The following is a 23,770-nucleotide window of genomic DNA, read 5'->3' as shown; positions in this document are numbered from 1 at the left end:
GTATGTAGTATGTATGTAGCATGCATGTAGCATGTAGTATGTATGTAGCATGCATGTAGTATATATGTAGTATGTATGTAGCATGCATGTAGTATATATGTAGCATGTATGTAGTATGTATGTGGTATGTATGTAGCATGTAGTATGTATGTAGCATGTATGTAGTATATATGTAGTATGTATGTAGCATGTAGTATGTAGTATGTATGTGGTATGTATGTAGCATGTAGTATGTATGTAGCATGCATGTAGTATATATGTAGTATGTATGTAGCATGTAGTATGTATGTAGTATGTATGTAGTATGTATGTGGTATGTATGTAGCATGTAGTATGTATGTAGCATGCATGTAGTATATATGTAGTATGTAGTATGTATGTAGTATGTATGTGGTATGTATGTAGCATGTAGTATGTATGTAGCATGCATGTAGCATGCATGTAGTATGTATGTAGCATGCATGTAGTATGTATGTAGCATGCATGTAGTATGTATGTAGTATGTATGTAGTATGTATGTAGCATGCAGTATGTATGTAGCATGTATGTAGTATGTATGTAGTATATATGTAGTATGTATGTAGCATGTAGTATGTATGTAGCATGCATGTAGTATATATGTAGCATGCATGTAGCATGCATGTAGTATGTATGTAGTATGTATGTAGTATGTATGTAGTATGTATGTAGCATGCAGTATGTATGTAGCATGTATGTAGTATATATGTAGTATGTATGTAGCATGCATGTAGTATGTATGTAGCATGTAGCATGTAGTATGTATGTAGCATGCATGTAGTATGTATGTAGCATGTATGTAGTATGTATGTAGTATATATGTAGTATGTATGTAGCATGTAGTATGTATGTAGCATGCATGTAGTATGTATGTAGTATTTTTTTTTTTTTTTTTTTTTTTTTTTTAACATTTAACACATTAGCCGGATGATGGGACTACTACTGTCCCATCATTGGCTAATGTGTCAATCACTGTCATGGTAGCAGGCATCGCCCGATGGGACTTGTAGTCCCATCGGACGATGCTTGCACAGACCCCCGGACATCAGCACAGCCCCTCGGCAGGCCGGCACAGCCCCCCGGCAGGCCGGTACAGACCCCCACAGGGTGCACAGACCACCGGCAGGCCGGCACAGCCCCCCGGCAGGCCGGTACAGACCCCGGGCAGTCCACACAGCCCCCCGGCAGGCCGGCACAGCCCCCCGGCAGGCCGGCAGAGACCCCCGGAAGGCCCGAAATGACGGCGCATCATGATGCGCACACACCGCGCATCATGATGACGTCAGGCCGTCAATCAACTGAACTTCCGATTCCGATGCCGAATTCCGATATTGAAAAAATATCGGAAGTCGGTATCGGAATTCCGATACAGCAAGTATCGGCCGATACCCGATACTTGCGGTATCGGAATGCTCAACACTACTTCTCAATGATAAAAAATAGTAATATGAAAAATGCATATAAAATTATAAATCCCAAACTTACTGATCGCAATTATGAGTTCTCTCCTTTGGGCAAAGCCAATCAGTCGTTCTGAGTCTCTGGATACCACAACAGGAAAACCATTATAGTCGGTGTCTTTGATTAGAGTCTCCACATCTTCTACTGTCATATTGTCCTGGGTAAGAACAGAGAGTGGCGGCTCACCACGACGAGGTCTCATGACATCTGTTGCTAGAGTTCTGTGGGTGAATTCATCCTTGACATCCAAGAATGGGTATCCATTTAGATGGATGTGTGCATCATAAATTCCTTCTTTCCCAAAAGCATCTGCAACCCATTTACTTGTTACTGCGGCTGCCATTAATGGTACTATGTACTCCAGACCGCCGGTCAACTCGAACATAATAACAACCAAGGAAACAGTCATCCTAGTGACGCCACCTGAAAATAAAAATAACACTACGATGGAATAGTGATTTCTACAGGAAAAAATAACTATTATTCATTTCCAGAACACTAATTCGCTGTCACATATTTTCTCATTGTGGATATTGATGAGCGCCACACACAGACAAATCAGACCAAAATCTACAGTAATTTATTAGATAATATGAACATTTCATGGAATGGCAAATCAAACTCTCCATTTGGCATTTTCACAACACAATGGCTTGTCAGTTCTATACTATATTCTATAGCTGATATTTAGGTCTTGTTCATGCTGGCTGCCCAGTGGCCATAAATGATCGCCGATCAGCATCAGTGGCCATTTAATAGCCTGTTTAGACAAGCTGGCCGTGCTTAAGATGCATATAGAACAAACAGTAATAGAATTTTTTTAGTAAACTTAGAGATGATTTCACCTGACGAGCGAGCATTTTGATCTTCAGCCTGTTCACACTGCATTCTTAGAAATGCTCATTCCCGATGACCGTGCAGCGTATGTGCACCTGTTTTCTTCTTGAACAATTTATTTTTTATCTTTTACGTTTTTTTTATTATCTAATTGTCTGATTTTATGTAAATCTTTCTTGTTGCCTAAAGCAATGAATACTAGATTGATGATGAGCAAACCCAGTATTTTCACAAGACTGAGGGCTCTAATATAGAGGCCCCCTAACTCTCACCAATAGCTGATTGGAAGAGAGGATGATCAGGCAGTATTGTACGTAAAGCTGCCCAATCCAGTCAATATTGAATTCTGGCACTGGCGTACTCCTCCCCTCCAACGGGAACAACTTTCCTCAGATTTCATTTATTTTTACAAACACTAGTAATATTCCATTCACACTTTTGCATTTCTCTAACAAAATTCCTCTACACTTGTCAATTGAATAGAAAATCATTTTGCCTCCAAACAGCATAAAAGATCATTTATCCTTTATGAATGGCAGAGAACCATTGCATGAAAAATGTTCTCTGCAGCAACTGTTTTAACAAAGTGCTGGAGCGATAGATCTAGGTGTGCTAATCCTATTTGATTAGGCTTTTTTAACGGCGGATAGAAGCTACGCCAATAAAAATACTGCTGCAGGTGGGGTAAAAGTAGTATCACAATGTGGGTAATGGTGCCTTAGGAGGCCCAAAAACGCATCTGCTGGAAAAGAAGGTGGAAACATTATAAATCTTAGATGGGAACCCTGTTACATATTTCCCAGCATACACTTAAATTGGTCGCCCAGGGACAAATATTTGATGACCTACCTAGAGGATACGTCATCAGTAGCAGATTGGTTGGGGGCCGATGCCGATGTTTCCACCAATCAGATCTAGCTTGCTTTGGCGGATGTATACACTTGGAATGGAGCTGCTGAGCAGAGCTCCATACAAAGTGCAGGGTACTGCTGCAGTTCTTTTGAATAGAAGCTGAACTGTGCTTGCATTGAATGGTTTACGATTTTTGCTTTGTCTGCCGGAACAAAAATAAAGTGATCTTGGGGGCAGCAGGTGTCGAACTTCCAAAGATCTACTTTTGATGACCTATCCTGAAGATAGGGAATTAAATACATTTGCCCGAATAAACCTTTTAAAAATGTACTTGGCAATTTCTTATATTTCCCTATATTCTACGCACAGCAATGGATATAAATCAGGCAGGCAGCAAAGGAGCCGCTCAGATTCCAACTTTACCCGACAGCTTTACATGTTTTCATCAAGTTGATTTTGCTGCTGAAGGCATGAATTCTACTCACTGCAGTAATTTAGGGAATAGCTATTTCAGCAAGCCTCTAATATATAATAATGTGAACCTGACCTTTAATTACCCCCCTTAGTGCATGCTATGTTACACATCACAATGTTTCCATTGTTCACATTTACTCTTGTACTGTGGTCTGGGTATTGATTTCCTGTAGTTCTCTTCTTTTATTGTTTCACAGTTTCTCTTTTCACCATCTGCAATATCTACTTTACACTTTGGGAGCTGAATTACCAAAACAGAGAAAACCCAGCATGACGCGACATTGTGAATATAGCACAACACCAGGAAAAATGACTGATTGTGCTTTGGCTTGAAAATACATGTTCAGCATCTATAGACATTTCAACACATTGAAGCAGATTAGATGTCGTCCCCTGAGCTGAATTTCTAAGACTCAGTTAATATAGATATTGAGCACCATCAAACGCCTGGCATCATTTATTACCATTCATTTTGTCATTGAATGATCAACTACTAAAAAAGAAGTAATCAAAAATTAACCAAGTCCATAAGTATATTTATTAAAATATTTCACTGGTTGCTAAATGTATCCTTTATAAACGGAATCTGTCTGTATAGGCATGCAGGTCATAGAAAGCTGAAAAAAATGATACCTTCATATCAGCGACCTGATGCTTTATTCCAGAGAAATCCATGATTTTCTTCTATGTAAATGAGCTGCTCAGGAATACGGGCCAGACACTGATCTGCATGAGATTCTGCCTCCAGAGATTATTTTTAATAAAAGAGAGAGTTACCATTGTGAGTCATGTAACTAACACAGAACAGAAGAAATTAAATTTGTCTTCTTACAAATAAAATGGCAGCTGCAGCTCTCACAGCTCTGGTTTATTACAACACTATTGCAACCCTGTCTGTGTGTGACATGGAACTTGAGAGGAACCTACAAATGTGTCAGTTAGGGCTCACTCATACTGGAGTATATTACGGAGGAGTGCAATGTGAGAAAATCTCGCATTGCACTCTGACCAGTGTTATTCTATGAGGCAGAGCGGCTATTGGCAGCATATCTCACATGACACGCACCAATTCAGGTCAAAGGTTGCGTGAAAACCGTAGGACTGCACTTGGATGTAATCTGAGTGCAGTCCGATATACGCCAGCGACAGACAATGGAGAAGATAGAGAGATTAATATGTTCTTCTCCTCACCTGTGATCCGATTCTCGCATGCAAGAGGATCGGATCGCAGTAAAATGACACTCTGCTCACGCTCACAGCAGAATTTATGCCGAGTCTCATTTGCATATCGATCCAATGCTTTTGCATCGCGCATCAGATGATATACCCCAATGTGACATCGACCTTATAATCACACACACAGCTCTGATGTGAGATCAGGAGAGCAGAGTGGCCATTGCACATCACACCGGTAACTCCACCTTTCATGTACAATAAGCTCTGGAGACAGAGTCTCATGCAGATCAGTGTCCGGACCATAGTCTAGAAAAGGTCATTTACATATAAGAAAAATATGGATTTCTCAGGAAAAAGACATCAGATCGAAGATACCAAGATATCACTTTAGTTAGCTTCCTGTGGACTACATGCCTATATAGATGGCTTAGGAGCAATGATTATATTGAAAGATTCCCTTTAATTAACACTATGACTACATTTTGTATAGAGCCATTATGTGGCACTTATAGAAGTGCGTAGGTCCCTACATCATCTCCACATGCCATAGTCCATCTACGGTAATAATGTGTCCTATTTTATTACTAGTTTGTGATGTGGGAGAAGTCAATAGGTCTGTACCTAGGCAAGCTGCAGCTCCCACCATAGCATAGAGTCCTGGGGTGACACAATCTGCTCCCGGTCTGCACCAGTTCCTAAAGATGATCCAGTCATGGTGGTGATAGGCCAGCTGCTCAACGCCAACACCGACTATGCGACCGGCTATAGCTCCAACTGCTATGCTTGGAATGAACAGACCTGATGGGATCTGTAAAAATAAAGAAAATCAGTTGTGCAGATAAAAATGCAACATGTAACAAAATATAATGGGAAATGAAGCTAGATAATTCCCATAAACCAGCCAATTGGTGCAAACTTTTCTATTTCCTACCACTGTCCATCAGAGCCATACAGAAGAGACAATAAAGGTTGGTTTCTGAAGGCAACATTCAGGTACAGACTGGGGCTGAAATTCAGCCCTGGCATTTGAAATCACACAGGCCCATGCTATCCCCGTCCCCAAGCACCAGATGGGATATATCACTAATATTACCCTGGATGGAGGAAAGCAAAATTTTATACAAGAACAATGTTTCGAATGATATCTCCGTTACAACTCTTAACAGTATGGGTGTCTTGAGAACACCGATTCTGTTAACAACATAGCAGACAAGGTGGCCCAGACCAGACGGGCCCTTCTGGCATTTGCCAGTATTGCCAGATGGCCAGTCTGGCCCTGGCAACATTCCACTAGCCCACGCGTGTGCCCAAACTGTCACACAAAGTCTCAAGGATCCAGTAGAAAAAAATATATATATATTTGGAGCAGACTTATGGATGACATTTCTATTAATGTGCACATGGAAGATTTAATGGAAGGTGGATAATTGGATTCTGACACCAACTGAAAGTTGTCTGACAACTAATATGTACAATGTCATCTATCTGTCTATCTATACAGATTTTCAACGTTATTTTTAAATGCTTCTCTCTTTTATCCAAAATATAGTGTACTCCATGCAATATGGACAATCACCTTCATGGGGTTTCCATAACATTTACTATAGTATGGGGGTTAAAACACCACAGGAACATGAAGAGGTGTGAGGATATTGTATCTACTGTGCTGTGCAAGATGTTACAATGATATGGTAAAAAGTAGGAAAACATATCAGATATGGCACAACTCCTAAAACGAGAGTAAGGACAAGGCTCAGCAGCTTCCCTGTATGGCAGATTGTTGGACAGGGAACACGTATGCACAAAATGCCTCCAATAAAAGGTTTACTGTGTCATGGAATTTTTTTTTATAATGGTTCTAGGTTCTTCAAATATTTAGAGAAGTGCTCCGAGGTGACCTTCTAGGGCTGAGACTCTTGGTGGTCTCACTTATTAAAACAGCTTGTAAATATTCATGAAACAGGAAAGACACCTGCAAAAAGTCTATAGGCTAATATAAAGGAGAACGTGTCCTTGATGCAAAAACAGGCAGAATAATTGATCACTACCAAGAAGCATATTTACTAGAAGGAACATCGAGACTGGTGCGGATTTATTAGGTGATGTTATGACATAATGGCTTGCTCAGTTGATACCATAATAAAAGGTTGCGTTCACCCAGGATGTGTTTTACTGATACTTTAGTTTAATTCAGATACTGTATTATATTCAATAAAGTTAAGGGCTGACAATAATAAATCTATAGTTCACAAAAACCACATTAGATACATAGATCTTTTGAAAACAAAAGTACTTTATTATTTACTTTATGGTCTCGACTAATCAAAGTGCTTATGCCAGAAAGTTAGTGTAAAAAAAAATTTGTACAATTTTGCATAACACCAAGTTGCTCAAAAATGTTGCGACTTATGGTGTTTTTTCACATCAGCTCCGCCAAAATGGGTGGATCTGGGGAGGAGCCAGGAAGGTGCAGGGCATGGCTATGCCACCCCATCAAATTCATCTAAAGTGGCAGCGCTTCTTACGCCAGTAATCTTACAACTGGAATAATATTTCTCAAGAGGCACATGGAGGCGCATGCCACTGCTAAGATGCGCCAAATTCATTAAGCGGTGTGTGTCTCTTGAACAAATTCGGTGCATACTATACCTTCAGGCCCCCCTCATTGACAATGGTGTACAAAACAGCAGTCTTAATGAATTAGGGCTTATGTTTTTATTGTGTGTGCTGAAATCAAGCTCCACTTCACGACCTCCATTCTGGTGATTGGTGGGGCTCCAATCAATCTGACATTCATCCCCTATGAGCTATTGGGTATTGGCAGGAGCAACACCTGCTGAAAAATGAGGGAAATTCAGTTTCAGAACCTGTAATACTGTGGGAACATTATGCAGAGGATCTGCCCATGCAATAAAAGTGCATGACAAGTTTCAGAGACTTTGAGACCGTTTTTGGACATATTAGAATGGTATATGCCCCAAAAGCTATTTCAACTTGTTGTGGGTGTTACTAAGACCAAGCTTATCTAGAGGCTTTATGTAAAAAGACAAGTATGCTTTAGATAATAAAAAATGTCTAGGGAAATGGTAGCGGATAAGTAGCTGACACCTCACATATCACTTATGCCTGTACTGTAGAAACAAAATATCTCTTATGTCTGACAAACAAGACCAAACTTAAAGCGTTTGTCCAGGACTATTTTTTTTTACTATGGGCCTAAAAACTAACAGGCAGGTAGTGCTAACCTCCTGCCTGCTCTAAAACTCCTGCAGACGATTCAGCTGCTCTATGCTTACAGCTGAAGTCATGCTGATTGACAGCCAGCTCCCCTCAGTTAGGCAACAGGGAGCTGGCTGTCAATCTGCATGACATCAGTAGTCATGCCCTGTCAATAGAGAAGTGTTGAAGGAAAGCCGCTGCTATGTTAATGCGACATCAGTGGAAGCCACTGAATCGGTTTGTGACCACTCTGTGTCGGTTGAAATTGGCGCCGGGCACAACAGGCAGATAGTTAACAACTACCTGCCTGTTCGTTCTTAGGCACATAGTAAAACAATTAAATAGTCCCAGATAACCCCTTTAACGGTGAAAAAAGGCACCCTTAAAAACAATTTTATGCACACCTTAAATGAAAATACTAGTTTAAAAAAATGGTAAGGAGAGTCACAATATGAATGACTTAAAAAAAAGAGGGACAAGCCTCCCATTAAATGTGTAATGTCTTACTTGAAGGGCTGGTTGAGTTCAACAGCTAACGATGTGTTGCTTGTCTATAGGGTTAAAAGGGATTTTATACTGATACATTATACATTTGAGTTTACATTATTAATTGATTGTCATCTCCAGGGTTTGTTTCGCTATATCTTCTGAGCTTGATGTATTTTTTATTGCAGACTGATTTTTACTATGGCAAGATCTGAAGGCGCTGAACAGGACACATCATTAAAAAGAGTTTAGTGATTGTATTATTTCTCCAAGGCAGTAAATAATGTTCATACAGTGCTAATGAGCAACAAAGCTTTTTGTATTTTTTCTATAAAGCTGCTTCCTTTGTGCTGTTTTCCATTTAGAAATAGACTTTTATAACAACATGTATTTCATTAAGATAATTGGCATACAAAGGTGATGTGTGTACATTTTGAGCCTCAATCCAATCAGACCTCAAATTAAGTACATTTTTTGATGTCTTCATTAATTTGGGGCTCCGTTCATACCATACTAAACTTTAAATATCAAATATCTCAAATTTCTTGCTATGCCTTAACTGCAAAATTTTTCCCACTGGATCTAAACTATATGAAGATGGATTTTTATGGATTTCAGTGATTGTAAGAACCTACAACTATCATAAAAATAAAAGCAACTTATTTAAAAGTTAAAAATACGTTATCTAGTGCACTTACCTTCATGCCAAATGTAAAAATAGTGATTATAATTTTAAAAACAAGAGCTAGGGCCAATTGCCACATTGCAGTGTAAACTCCTGGGCCAGCTGGTCGATCTGGGATGTCATCCACCGGTCTGGTCATGTTGATATCATTAATGTAATCACAGAGTTGAGAAGACTCCAGTGCTCCACAGTCGTTGAAAAGCTCGGAGATGAGTTCACTAGTGCTTCTTCGTGTATATGGGTTTGGGTAAGCTATAATGGCCGTAATGGCTGTGACAACAATAACTTCCAGTACTGGGTACTTGCCAAGCCTAGTGGTCTTACGCCTGCGACACCAAGCAATGTTACAACGAATAAAGAGGGTTCCCCAAAGTCCTCCAAACACACCAAGAAGAATAAAAGGAAATAGCTCAGCCATGTACCAAGGAGTATGGTATTCGACATAAAAGAGAACCAGACGACTGTTCCCGAATGGGTTAATTGATCTCAGAGTAAAAGCAGCCACGAGAGCAGCAAAGAAGGAACGCCACAGGGTTTTTAGAGGAAAATAGTAACTGACCTACAAAAAAAGGCAGATTTTAGTAATAATGAGCAAAAGTAAGTCAACATTTTCCTTGTCATTTTAAAAATTAGATACATTTTTACTCATGTCACCTAATTAAATAGTATGTTGCATTAGTAAAAGGATAAATGAATTATGATTTCAGTTGATTGCATTCTACCTATTGTATTAATATATGGTATCATATCTTGACAGTTGAAAACTAGAATATAATATATATATCTAGTATAAAAAGCTCAATGTATGTGTATGTTTGTACGTATGTATGTGTGTATGTCCGGGATTGGCATCTGCACCGTCGCAGCTACAGCCACAAAATTTTGCACAGTCACACGTCTGGACCCCGAGAGCGTCATAGGCTATGTTGTGAGGCGAAATTTTAACCCCGCGTGTTCCAATTCACCAAACAATTTTGCCCCTCTCTATATAATGGGGAAAAAGTGAAAGGAAAAGTGTTGGAGGCAAATTAACAGCTGCCAGATGTGAACAAGGGGGACTTAAAGAATGAGAGCGATGGCGCCAAAGAATATATACCGTACAGTTGCTAAGGTGGGGCCCTGACATGGGATACTCACCACACACGGGGATATGAACACACACACAAAATGCGCCACACACTACCTCGTGCTTCAACACATATACCACCCTCAGCACACATTTCACCTCACATACACCAACTTCGCCACATAAAAGTCGAAACACAAAAGTTGCCACTCAAAACTCGCCACACTGTGCCAGAGCTGTTTAAAAGATGAAAAATGAGCTGTGATTGGTTGCTATTGCCAAGAGTTTTCTTTGTAGACAGTTGTGGTAACTGAGGTCTATTATTCTCATCATTTTTGCAATCTCCATGCTTTTCTCATGGTCAACTTTACGTGATCTGTTCAAGAGTTGGAACTGCCAAAAATCTATTTATCAAAAGGCTCTTGAATGAGTTGAAAATAAAATACTATCAATACTTGGGTAATAGTTGAGTTAATTTGTGTTGCAAATCTGTAGTGTTGAATATATGATGTGAAATGTTTTTATGTGCAATATAATCATTATAATTTGTTATAACTAACCACAGTTGGTTACTATGCCCAGGCAACGCCGGGATCTTCAGCTAGTATATCTATATAGCTATATAAATTAAAAAAAAAAAAGGGCAGCACTAACAAAATTATACAATTGGTGAAGAACCTATTCAGCAGTGTCCAAACAACTGAATTAATAAATCAAGAAAATAGGCAGCATTCCAAATTAAATGTGAAAAAGTGGATACTTTACTGATCCTCGCCACCTGAGGATCAGTAAAGTATCCACTTTTTTTACATTTAATTAGGAGTGCTGCCTATTTTTCTTGATTTATATAGTTATATAGATATACGGTATATATAGTTATATATTATATATAATACAGTTGAAAAATATAGCTCATACCTCTAAAGCACGTAAACCTACCTGTCAAAGGTACGCTGACCCTTCTTTAAAGAAAAATAAGTCAAAATAGGGTGTATGAAAAACTTGGATACATTATAATGTTCTCACAGTGGTGTAAAATATTAAAATAAGTAGATATGAACGGATCTTTTATAATTCGAATTACTTAGCTTTGCCAAATTTTCCCCCAAACTTAGTTTTGCAGCGAATAAACTTGAGTCAATAACAATACTGGAAAGCATGTAATTGCTTGGAACATGCACATGGGGAGAGAAGAAAGAGTGAAAAACTCACTGACCATAAGAGCTTAGGCTTCATGGGGAAGGACCCCATTGATCATAACAGCTTACACTCTGCAGGAGAGAGTGAGCCCTGTTGACCATAACAGATTTCGAAAAACTGAGACTTCCTTAGTGACTCTGGTGATGGAAAATTACTTTGTACACACTGACGTGCAATCCATACAATTTGTGCTTCATTGAGAACTGATGATTAGTGATGGCCTTGGTACTGGCCACCACTGTACAAGCAAGGTATAATAATGCTCAAGATGTCTAAGCTGCAGGGCATTATGTCTATGATGCTAGCTCTCTGTCTAATCCCTCAGCAGTGTGGGAAATGGTGACAGTCAAGGTTTTTTTGCAAACCATGAATCAAATCTCAAAATGTTCAAATTCAACTCGAACTCAAGCCTCTAATGATCGATCTGCTCATCTCTAAAAATAAGTATTATTCACTCAGCAGATACCCTGCATCCCTGTTCAGATGGTTCCATGGTTCCCTGACGGTCTTTATTTTTCCTGCTCCATCTGGACAGACATTTTACTACAGCAGCCAATCACCCGATGTAGCAGTGACATGTTAGCCTTCACTGTGGCCAGTAATTGGCTACATGATTTATATGAATATATAAAAATTTAAATCAAATAACATCAGTTAAGTGAAGAAAAAATACATATATGAGGATGTAACTAAACGAGGATAGTACCCAAATACAAAAGCAGCAAAGTGGAAAAGTAACGGGCTGTATTTCATCTAAATAGTAAGACTTTACATAGGTCCAAACATAGGCTGAAAATAAAGTGCATGTAGTGCAGACCCTAAAGGTCACATAAAACAGCCATAAGGTAAATGAGTAAAATAAATCTTGTAGCTTACCCATAATGTAGTGTAAAGTGCCCGTCCACGATACAACAAGACGCCCCGACGCACGTTTCGAGGATGTGCTTTATCAAGGGGAGTGTCAATATAAATATTGAATTACTCGCCATTTTATGATATTACTTAATGGGATAAGAAGTATTTATGTATGCTCAGTTATCATTAATCAATGGTGAAGAGACATTTCAAGTGGAACATTTTAAATAATTGCATCAATGACAGTGCTGACCATGTAACTGTTAAGAATAAATTAATAGAGAAGATCTTAGAATTTGTACAATTCTCAAGCTGTATATTTTATTTTAGTAGCATTATATTGTAAATTTCTAAACAGTTTTGATCTGATCCTAAACAGTTGGAATTAGAGAGCCTAAAATAATCTGATTGTATTAAGATCTGGAATACAATTTCATTGGCTCTAAAAAACATTCTCAAGGTGATTTAGAGACACATTTATATTAACATCTAAACTGTAAAGTCTAAAGAAGTAACTTTATTCTGAAGAATACCTCTTCCAAACTGAAAAGCACACCACCAATTGGAGCTCCAAATGCAACGGAGACTCCCACTGCCGCTGCTGCTGAGAGTACCTGTAACATAAATATTTTAGGATTTTAAAAAATGTCATATTAATGGCACATTAAGTAACATACTTTTAAAGGCTAATTTACTTACTTCCCTCCTCTTCCCTTCATTCTTACTGTACTTGGACAACAGGCTGCTGAATAGATTGCCACAGCAACATGCCACGTGCACTGAAGGCCCCTCTTTTCCGAGACTTAATCCTGAAGACACCACTAGCACTAAAGTCACTGTTTTTATCAACAGTGTCCACTTTCCTAGGTAACCTCTTATTATGAAACCACTGAGGATTGTTTTTATCTAGAATATAAGAAAAACCTTTAGACAGAATGTATATGCTATATATTAAGAAAAGAAAGTCACATTTTATCATTTGAATCTGTAGCCTTTTTATGAAGACAATATATACATCCCAAAAGAATCATTATTTATTTTATTATCAAATGTTTTACCATAGAGTCCACGGACTTAGTTCTGATGATTAGCAAAATTTAGACATTAGCATTTCTAGCTAAATGGTTGCCCAATAGAAGAACAAAAATGGTGGTGAGGTGCAATATCAGACACAGCTGATAGACGAGAGTAGAGTTCCTTCAAGAAAAAAATCTGACACCTTTTTCTTATTGTGGGCACACCTGACACAAGCTAATACATGACAAAGGCCCCTATAAACATTACAGAGCTGTAGGACAAATGATAGTTCATACAACAGGTATATTTCCCCGACTAACCCACACACAGGAACACACGACTCCTGTGTTCTTTATAAGAGAGATGCAGCTAAACTGCTCTGGCAGCTTCTTATCTCTCGGAATGCATCACCTGTCACGGAAGAATTGGGAGTTACAGTGGGTACAGAAAGTATTCAGACGCCTTTAAATTTTTCACTCTTTGTTTCATTGCAGCCATTTGGTAAATTCAAATTCAGACACTCATATTTAAGTCAAATGCTGTGCATTTCCTTGTGTTCCTCTTTGAGATGGTTCTCCTCCTTCATTGGAGTCCAGCTTAAACTGATAGGACTTGCTTTGGAAAGGCACACACCTCTCTATATAAGATCTCACAGCTCATAGTGCATTTCAGACCAAATGAGAATCATGAGGTCAAAGGAACTGGCCAGGGAGCTCAGAGACAGAATTGTGGCAAGGAAGGAAACATGAAGGAAACATGAATGCGGCCAAGTAGAGATATCCTGGATGAAAACCTCTTCCGGAGTTCATCAGATGACCAGGTCTGGGTCTCACGCAGCCATGCCGTAAGTGAGAGCACTGGAGTTGATGAACTCCTGTGAACTCTCACGGCAGCGCAGTGATACACTGCGGGAGTGATTACCTCCTGTCAGTGTATTGCCAAAGGCCGGGTAGAGCAGTCACACCTCCCGATGTGACTGTCATACACATAATATAGCCGTGGGACACTCTGTATTAAATGGGCTATGTCAGACAGGACAGTATTATATGTTGATTTTTTTTATTTTTGTTGCAGGAGACAAGGGCGTTGGAGATTAGGTGTTCATTAAGTATGGTAAATTAAGAATCAATAAAGGAGTCTGTGTGATTATTTCAAATAAAGGACTTTATTCTGGTTGTGTTTTTATTTATCATGTAACTATAGGATTAGTAATGGAGAGGCGCTTTATAGACACCTCTCCATTACTAACCTGTGGGCTTGATGTCACCTGAAAATACAAAGGTGACATCAACCCCACAAATATGAACCCCACTTGCCACCGCTACAGAACAAGTGGGAAGAGCGAGGCTAAGTGCCAGAATTGGCGCATCTATAAGACGCACCAATTCTGGGACAGCTGAGAGCTGATGTTTTTAGCCTGGGGTACCAACATCCATGGCCCCTTCCCAGGCTATCAATATCAGCCCGCAGCTGTCTGCCCAGCCTTTGCTCATTCGATTTTATAGGGGGACCCCATGTCAATTTTTTTCTGGTGTTTCCCTGTAAACTAGCCAGTAAAGGCTAAGCAAATAGCTGTGAGCTGATATTAATAGCCTGGGAACTGTTATGGCTATTGGTTCCTTCCCAGAATATTAAGATCAGCCCTCAGCTGTCTGTTTTCCCTCTGCTAGTTATGAAAATTATGTGGGAGTCCACCTCATTTTTATTTTTTTTTTAAAATAAACATATCACACTTCATGCAGATTTCTGACAGTTGCTGTTTTGTTACAACATAGGTTAAATTATGTCAATGCTCCGACATAGGCTAGTGAGTGTGTGTGTGTCTTTAACGCTTTATGTACCGTTTTATTAATGAGGGTATCTGGATGACACTTGTTCATTACCAAACCTCGGGCTTGGTATTACATATATATTTATATATATGAAAAATACCAAGGTCTGCACTTGAGACCGAAACGTCGCCACATGGGCTATTAAATAGCACTTTTTCCTAAAATTTCATGTGGTGTGCTGCCTCCATCTTTTTTGATTATATATATATATATATATATATATATATATATATATATATATATATATATATATATGTGTGTAAACATTATAATTTTGAACATGGTATGCAATGCTATTATGGTCTTCAATGGAGAATGAAAAAGAAGAGGTTGAACAAGGAAATTACATCACTTTTTTAATAATATATCTTTATTTAGATTACAAAAACGCATGAAAAACAGCATCAAAACCACAACAAAAACGCATAAAAAAGTACAGATTTTCCACTGCATTTTTCTGCCAAGAGATCCAGAAACCTTGCAGAAATTTCTGAAAGCAAATACACAACGTGCATACATAACCTTAGTCTTTTGGGTGTGAGAACCTAAAGATTGTTGGAAAATTCTGACAATATTAATGGGTTAGGCCAGCTTTACTCTAATATATATGAAGGCCTTACCTAGTGACCTAGTTTTAGACAGCTATTAAGTTATGTGAATAGGAATACTAAAAACGCCTACTATACTATATTCCAGAAATTATATCTGGACAAAATGTGTGCCTTGAGCTCAAATTCATACTGTGTTCAGCATAAATGAGTACACCCCCTTTGAAAAGTAAGATTTTTTCACATTCTGTGAAATCATACTATCAGCAATGAAATGTAGTTCCATTGACATCAGTAGTACTTATGTAGCCCCACATAAAGACACTGCACCACCATATTTCACTGTAGGCACCATGCATTTATAGCATGACTGAGAGCGCTTGGATGCCGGACACGTGTAAGCTTTTTATATTCTAAGAATCCATATTTTTAAGGATTTTCCAATAAATTTTTGATATATTTTATTCATCTTTGGATGGATGTGCTGAGTTTTTCCTCCCCACAATTTCATTAGTTGGCTGAACTTCATCAGCAGGACCAGCACCCTCCATACGGATTTCAACCTCCTGCATTGGACTGCAAGGCGTTGTGAACTCAATATCCCCCTCTCCTCTTTCACTGCACCACCATGTTTCACTGTAGGCACTATGCATGTATCTAAAATTTTTTTTCTAAATGTGTGGTCCCTACAGTGAAATATGATGGTGGCAGTGTCCTTATGTGGGGCATTCAGTGAGGTATTGATTAAAATCCTACTTTTCAAAGAGAATGTGCTCACTTATGCTCAGCACTGTGTATTTCTTTGCTCCTTCTTTACACCATGCCAAATAAATTATAATTCTATAGAGTCCTGTTTCTAAAGACAAGCAGCATGTGCAAAATGAACCAAGGAATTGGCTTTAAATATAATGGGCTACAAATTGTGGTTCTGAGTTTCATTTTACTATAAAACAAGAATTTTGCAGCACACATGATACCACTTAAAGTTACATTAGCTTTCCAGCTAACTTCTTCATAGACACAGGTGTCAAGTCTCCCATTTCTTTCAAAATTTTTCCGTTCCTTAAATAAAATGTAATTTCCATGTCTAGTGCGTCGAAAGAAAGCATCATACTCGCCTGTAGAATGTGTTTATTTTTTTTAAATATCTACTGTACAAAATATAACACAAAACAGTTTCTGATTCTGAAACATTTTGAGACAAACATTAAAAATGAGAATCCTCAGTGGTTATTACCTTTTAATAGCTGCCTGAAAAGATGAGCTTTTAAGACTGACTATGTGTCTTCACCAGTGTAATCAGTGTAGGTTTAAAGAGAGCCTGTCATCTAATATATAAAGCTTAATGTGGGTGTGTATGTTATGTGTGTATGTACAGTCATATGTAAAAGTTTGGGCACCCCTATTAATGTTAACCTTTTTTCTTTATAACAATTTTGGTTTTTGCAACAGCTATTTCAGTTTCATATATCTAATAACTGATGGACTCAGTTATATTTCTGGATTCAAATGAGGTTTATTGTACTAACAGAAAATGTGCAATCTGCATTTAAACAAAATTTGACCGGTGCAAAAGTATGGGCACCCTTATCGTTTTCTTGATTTGAACACTCCTAACTACTTTTTACTGACTTCCTGAAGCACTAAATTGGTTTTGTAACCTCATTGAGCTTTGAACTTCATAGCCAGGTGTATCAAATCATGAGAAAAGGTATTTAAAGTGGCCACTTGCAAGTAGTTATCCTATTTGATTCTCCTATGAAGAGTGGCATCATGGGCTCCTCAAAACAACTCTCAAATGATCTGAAAACAAAGATTATTCAACATAGCTTTTCAGGGGAAGGATACAAAAAGTTGTCTCAGAGATTTATCCTGTCAGTTTCCACTGTGAGGAACATAGTAAGGAAATGGAAGAACACAGGTACAGTTCTTGTTAAGCCCAGAAGTGGCAGGCCAAGAAAAATATCAGAAAGGCAGAGAAGAAGAATGGTGAGAACAGTCAAGGACAATCCACAGACCACCTCCAAAGACCTGCAGCATCATCTTGCTGCAGATGGTGTCACTGTGCATCGGTCAACAATACAGCGCATGCATAATGCCTTTTTGTATGACCAAACAACTCAATCTTTGTTTCATCAGTCCACAGGACCTTCTTCCAAAACGTAACTGGCTTGTCCAAATGTGCTTTTGCATACCTCAGGCGACTCTGTTTGTGGCGTGCTTGCAGAAACGGCTTCTTTCGCATCACTTTCCTATACAGCTTCTCCTTGTGCAAAGTGCGCTGTATTGTTGACCGATGCACAGTGACACCATCTGCAGCAAGATGATGCTGCAGGTCTTTGGAGGTGGTCTGTGGATTGTCCTTGACTGTTCTCACCATTCTTCTTCTCTGCCTTTCTGATATTTTTCTTGGCCTGCCACTTCTGGGCTTAACAAGAACTGTACCTGTGTTCTTCCATTTCCTTACTATGTTCCTCAGAGTGGAAACTGACAGGTTAAATCTCTGAGACAACTTTTTGTATCCTTCCCCTGAAAAGCTATGTTGAATAATCTTTGTTTTCAGATCATTTGAGAGTTGTTTTGAGGAGCCCATGATGCCACTCTTCATAGGAGAATCAAATAGGAGAACTACTTGCAAGTGGCCACTTTAAATACCTTTTCTCATGATTTGATACACCTGGCTATGAAGTTCAAAGCTCAATGAGGTTACAAAACCAATTTAGTGCTTCAGGAAGTCAGTAAAAAGTAGTTGGGAGTGTTCAAATCAAGAAAATGATAAGGGTGCCCATACTTTTGCACCGGTCAAATTTTGTTTAAATGCAGATTGCACATTTTCTGTTAGTACAATAAACCTCATTTGAATCCAGAAATATAACTGAGTCCATCAGTTATTAGATATATGAAACTGAAATAGCTGTTGCAAAAACCAAAATTGTTATAAAGAAAAAAGGTTAACATTAATAGGGGTGCCCAAACTTTTACATATGACTGTATGTATCTCCGGGATTGGCATCCGCACCGTCACAGCTACAGCCACAAAATTTGGCACAGTCACACGTCTGGACCCCGAGAGCGTCATAGGCTATTTTGTGAGGCGAAATTTTAACCCCGTGCGTTCCAATTCACCAAACAATTTTGCCCCTATCTACATAATGGGGAAAAAGTGAAAGGAAAAATGTTGGAGGCAAATTGACAGCTTCCAGATGTGAACAAGGGGGACTGAAAGAATGAGCGCAATGGTCTAAAAGAGTATATAACATACAGTTGATAAGGTGGGGCCCTGACATGGAATACTCACCACACATGGGGATATGAACACACACACAAAATGCGCCACACACTACCACGTGCTTCAACACATATACCACCCTCAGCTCACATTTCAGCACACATACACCAACCTCGCCACATAAAAGTCGAAACACAAAAGTCGCCACGCTGTCCCAGAGCTGTTTAAAAGATGAAAAATGAGCTGTGATTGTTTTCTTAGTAGACAGTTGTGGTAACTGAGGCCTATTATTCTTATAATTTCTATGGTGTTATCAACCTTCTGTAAAGCTGGAAATAACACAATTTATTACCGTGCCAACACAGACCACCCTCTGACACAGACTGCAGGGGGAGCCCAGTATCACACAGGATAGGATTAGACACATGGTTCAGCAGTATCACACAGGATAGGATTAGATACATGGCTCAGCAGTATCACACAGGAGAGGATTAGATACACAGGTCAGCAGACAGTATCACATAGAATAGGATTAGATACACGACTCAGCAGTCAGTATCACACAGGATAGGAATAGATGCACTGTTTTTATGTGCAATATAATCAATATAATTTGTTATAACTAACCACAGTTGGTTACTATGCCCAGGCAACGCCGGGCTCTTCAGCTAGTTTGTTATAAATATGCAATGCTTTTACATTTTTTTTTTTACTTGATATCAATGTTGTTGTTCTCCTGAATTTTTTTTAGTTTCCTTTTTTTTTCCTTCCTGTGCATCTTCATTCCTGAGATATGGCATCCTCTTCTCTAGATCGTAATCTAGTCTTGATAGTAATGTGGTTGTGGTCATCAACTCTTCTCTAAAGGAGTTGTTTTTGAAGACCCTGCCCAGTTGGTTAAAAATACTAGATTTATTCACAAGGAAAAATAGACCATAGCTCAGAAATGTAGTTGTACAGGGACATCAGATTGAGGTGAACAGCGGTAAAAAAATAAATCACATATTTATGGCAAGTGGCAGGTCCTCTTTAACAAGTTTGAAAAATTGTAATTTTTACACAAGAAAAAGTACATTAAATACAGTAGAGTGATATAAGGACCATCAAAATGTCTAGAAGAATAAACAGATGAGGAGCGGTTCATAGATAAGAAGTGTAAAAAAGAAACTGTTCTCTTGATCTCCATCAGAGGACAGACAAACTTCCACATTCCTTATCACCCAGGACTCTTAATTTTTATACAACTGTCAATGCCAATGCCAGGCTGCTTGCCCCAAAAATACAACAAAAGTCAGGTGAATCAATAATTTATAAGTGTGTTGTTACAGTATAATCCTAGGTACATACTGACATGTAGAGAAATTAGAAAATGTCACAGCATCTTACCTCAGGTATTCCAGAGCCACATGCATAAGGGGCAAAAACTCTAACCAAGGACACAGCCAAAAAGGAGAAGGTCAAAGCCCACATAATGTAAAGGAAATAATTTAAAACATATGCACTGGCACCCTGAAAGAAATTATACAAAGAGTCAAACATTGCGCTTTCATATGAAATGGCAATAAGACATTAACTCAAGAAGCAAAAATATAACAGGCACAGTATATATTCTAAATCTTGAGGGAGGTGGGTAGGAGCACGAGAACGGTCAAAGAATACAAATTCAGCTGGAAATAGAAATTAAAATTATAGTTCAAGGGAACCTGACACTCGCTCATGCTGCCCAAGCTATGGGCATCATAATTCACAGCCTGACTGCTTGGTTGCATGCAGGTATGCTATTCTCTGAAATGCACGGGCGTTTTAAAGAAAATATACTTTAAGGCTGCGTTCACACGTTGCAGTTTTTTCGCGTTTTCGCGGCGGTTTTTAACGCGCATTTTTGCCGCGAAAAAGCATCCCATGCAATCCTATGAGATTCCGCAATGCTGTGCTAATGTTGCGGATTTTTGCGCGGCACAATGGCATCGCGGAAAAAAATGCAGCATGCTCATTAATTTTGCGGAATCGCGGCGATTCCGCCCACATAGGAATGCATTGTTCTGCTTACTTTCCAAATGTGGTTGTGCCCACCATGCGAAAAGTAAGCAGAACATTTACGGATGGTACCCAGGGGGTGGAGGAGAGGAGACTGTCCTCCAGGCTGTGGGTACCATATCCCTGTGAAAAATAGAATAAAAAATAAAAAATCGGGTTATATTCACTTTCCGGCGTCCCGCACAGCCTTCCGATGTTCCCGCCAACTCCCGTTCCCAGTAATGCCTTGCGGCAAGGACCTGTGATGACGTAGTGGTCTCGTGAGACCGCTACAGTATCGCGAGACTGCTACGTCATCAAAGGTCTCACAAGGCATCGCTGGGTACGGGAGCATCGCGATGATCGGTAACGCTACGCGGGACGTCGGCAGGTGAGAAAAACACAATTTTTTATTTTTTTTAACATTAGATCTTTTTACTACTGATGCTGCATAGGCAGTCTCAATAGAAAAAAGTTGGTCACACTCGTTAAACACTATGTTTGACGAGTGTGACCAACCTGTAAATCAGTTCTCCAAGCAATGCTACAGATCGCTTGGAAAACGCTAGCATTCTGCAAGCTAATTACGCTTGCCAATCGCTAGTTTTTCAGCGGGAAAATCGCGGCACGGTATTTAAAATACAGTTTTTCCGTGGAATGGAATTCCAGTATTCCCGCGGTAACTTCCACGGAATGGAATTCCGTAACATGTGCACATAGCCTAAAGATCATAGTCATAGATGTGATTAGTCTGGCTCCGCACATGGAAGCCTTCGACCTCAGCGGCTGCTGGTGATTATTTACCTAAAGCGACGCTGAGAAAATCCGACCAGGAAGAGTGTCGGACTAGCCTGATCAACAGATATGGTCTGAAGATCTTCAAAGGATACTTATTATGAAATGCTGAAACAATTGTGCAGCCAGACTGATTCATGCTGCCTGCTGTTTGGGCAGCATGAATCAGCTGATAAGCTCCATTTAACATATAGAACTCGTGACTTTATAGCCTGAGAAGAGAATAGAGTCCTAAATCCAGTGACTATCAACATCGATCAGTTCTCACACTTTGGCAAGTGGCAGGTCTATTAAGTTGTTCAATCAGCAGTAGACAATTTTGATGAAATTCCAGCATTGCCCAAGTGTTCATAGGTTTGTAATTGACTATTAAAACTGCTAATGAATCCTTCGGTTCCTCCCTTTTTTTTTTTCATACTCGGCCTAATGTGATCCTTGAGACTGTGAAAAATATTCACATTCAGTCTTGAGTAGAAATTGCACATAATTAGCTTTTTATGTCAATTATGACCAAATATCAGAGTTGAACTAGATGGGCATTTCCTGAAGGAAATACATGGTGCTTGAACAGCGTTGCCAACTTTACAGCAGTGTATCAGGTGTCGACTGTAAGAAAGTAAAGTTAGAATATGAAAGCTGTGTACAGCCACTTTGGCCACTTGGTAGCCACTTTCGCACATTCGGCACCTTGGTAGCCACTTTGGCCACTTGGTAGCCACTTTAGCACATTTGGCACCTCTGTAGCCACTTTGGCCACTTGGTAGCCACTTTGGCACATTCGGCACCTCGGTAGCCACTTTGGCCACTTGGTAGCCACTTTAACACATTTGGCACCTCTGTAGCCACTTTGGCCACTTGGTAGCCTCTTTGGCACATTCGGCACCTCGGTAGCCACTTTGGCCACTTGGTAGCCACTTTGGCACATTCGGCACCTCTGTAGCCACTTTGGCCACTTGGTAGCCACTTTGGCACATTTGGCACCTCGGTACCCACTTTGGCCACTTGGTAGTCACTTTGGCACATTCAGCACCTCAGTGGCCATTTGGTAGCCACTTTGGCCACATGGTAGCCACTTTGGCACATTCGGCACCTCGGTAGCCACTTTAGCCACTTGGTAGCCACTTTGGCCACTTGGTAGCCACTTTCGCACATTCGGCATCTCGGTAGCCACTTTGGCACATTCGGCATCTCAGTAGCCACTTTGGCCACTTGGTAGCCACTTTGGCACATTCGGCCCCTTGGTAGCCACTTTGGCACATTCGGCACCTCGGTACCCACTTTGGCCACTTGGTAGTCACTTTGGCACATTCGGCACCTCAGTGGCCATTTGGTAGCCACTTCGGCCACATGGTAGCCACTTTGGCACATTTGACACTTCTGTAGCCACTTTAGCCACTTGGTAGCCACTTTGGCCACTTGGTAGCCACTTTCGCACATTCGGCATCTCGGTAGCCACTTTGGCACATTCGGCATCTCAGTAGCCACTTTGGCCACTTGGTAGCCACTTTGGCCACTTGGTAGCCACTTTGGCACATTCGGCCCCTTGGTAGCCACTTTGGCCACTTGGTAGCCACTTTGGCACATTCGGCACCTCGGTACCCACTTTGGCCACTTGGTAGTCATCTTGGCACATTCGGCACCTTAGTGGCCATTTGGTAGCCACTTTGGCCACATAGTAGCCACTTTGGCACATTTGGCACTTTGGCACATTTGGCACTTCTGTAGCCACTTTGGTCACTTGGTAGCCACTTTGGCCACTTGGTAGCCACTTTCGCACATTCGGCATCTCGGTAGCCACTTTGCCACTTGGTAGCCACTTTGGCCACTTGGTAGCCACTTTGGCACATTCGGCCCCTTGCTAGCCACTTTGGCCACTTGGTAGCCACTTTCGCACATTCGGCATCTCGGTAGCCACTTTGCCACTTGGTAGCCACTTTGGCCACTTGGTAGCCACTTTGGCACATTCATAGAATCATAGAATCGTAGAGTTGGAAGGGACCTCCT

The 23,770-nt window shown here is 40.0% G+C and overlaps 1 protein-coding gene across 5 annotated transcripts in view; it reads right to left on the bottom strand.

Moving 5' to 3' along the window:
• The window catches only part of CLCN4 (chloride voltage-gated channel 4), a 103,814-nt gene that overhangs the window by 16,089 nt on the left and 63,955 nt on the right, over positions 1 to 23,770 (bottom strand). For all 5 annotated transcript variants that reach the window (XM_073565995.1, XM_073565997.1, XM_073565996.1 and 2 more), the window contains 6 exons: positions 20,342 to 20,464; positions 13,029 to 13,235; positions 12,863 to 12,943; positions 9,222 to 9,767; positions 5,440 to 5,626; positions 1,504 to 1,902 (listed from right to left, as the gene is read on the bottom strand). In XM_073565995.1, coding sequence (XP_073422096.1) covers positions 1,504 to 1,902; positions 5,440 to 5,626; positions 9,222 to 9,767; positions 12,863 to 12,943; positions 13,029 to 13,235; positions 20,342 to 20,464 — 1,543 coding nt within the window. The remainder of the gene's footprint in view (positions 1 to 1,503; positions 1,903 to 5,439; positions 5,627 to 9,221; positions 9,768 to 12,862; positions 12,944 to 13,028; positions 13,236 to 20,341; positions 20,465 to 23,770) is intronic.

The sequence above is a fragment of the Dendrobates tinctorius genome, unplaced genomic scaffold, assembly GCF_039654945.1.
Source record: "Dendrobates tinctorius isolate UK_male_01 unplaced genomic scaffold, ASM3965494v1 ptg000016l, whole genome shotgun sequence".
In the NCBI taxonomy this organism is placed as follows: Eukaryota; Metazoa; Chordata; class Amphibia; order Anura; family Dendrobatidae; genus Dendrobates; species Dendrobates tinctorius.
This window is presented reverse-complemented; position numbering and strand designations above follow the sequence as displayed.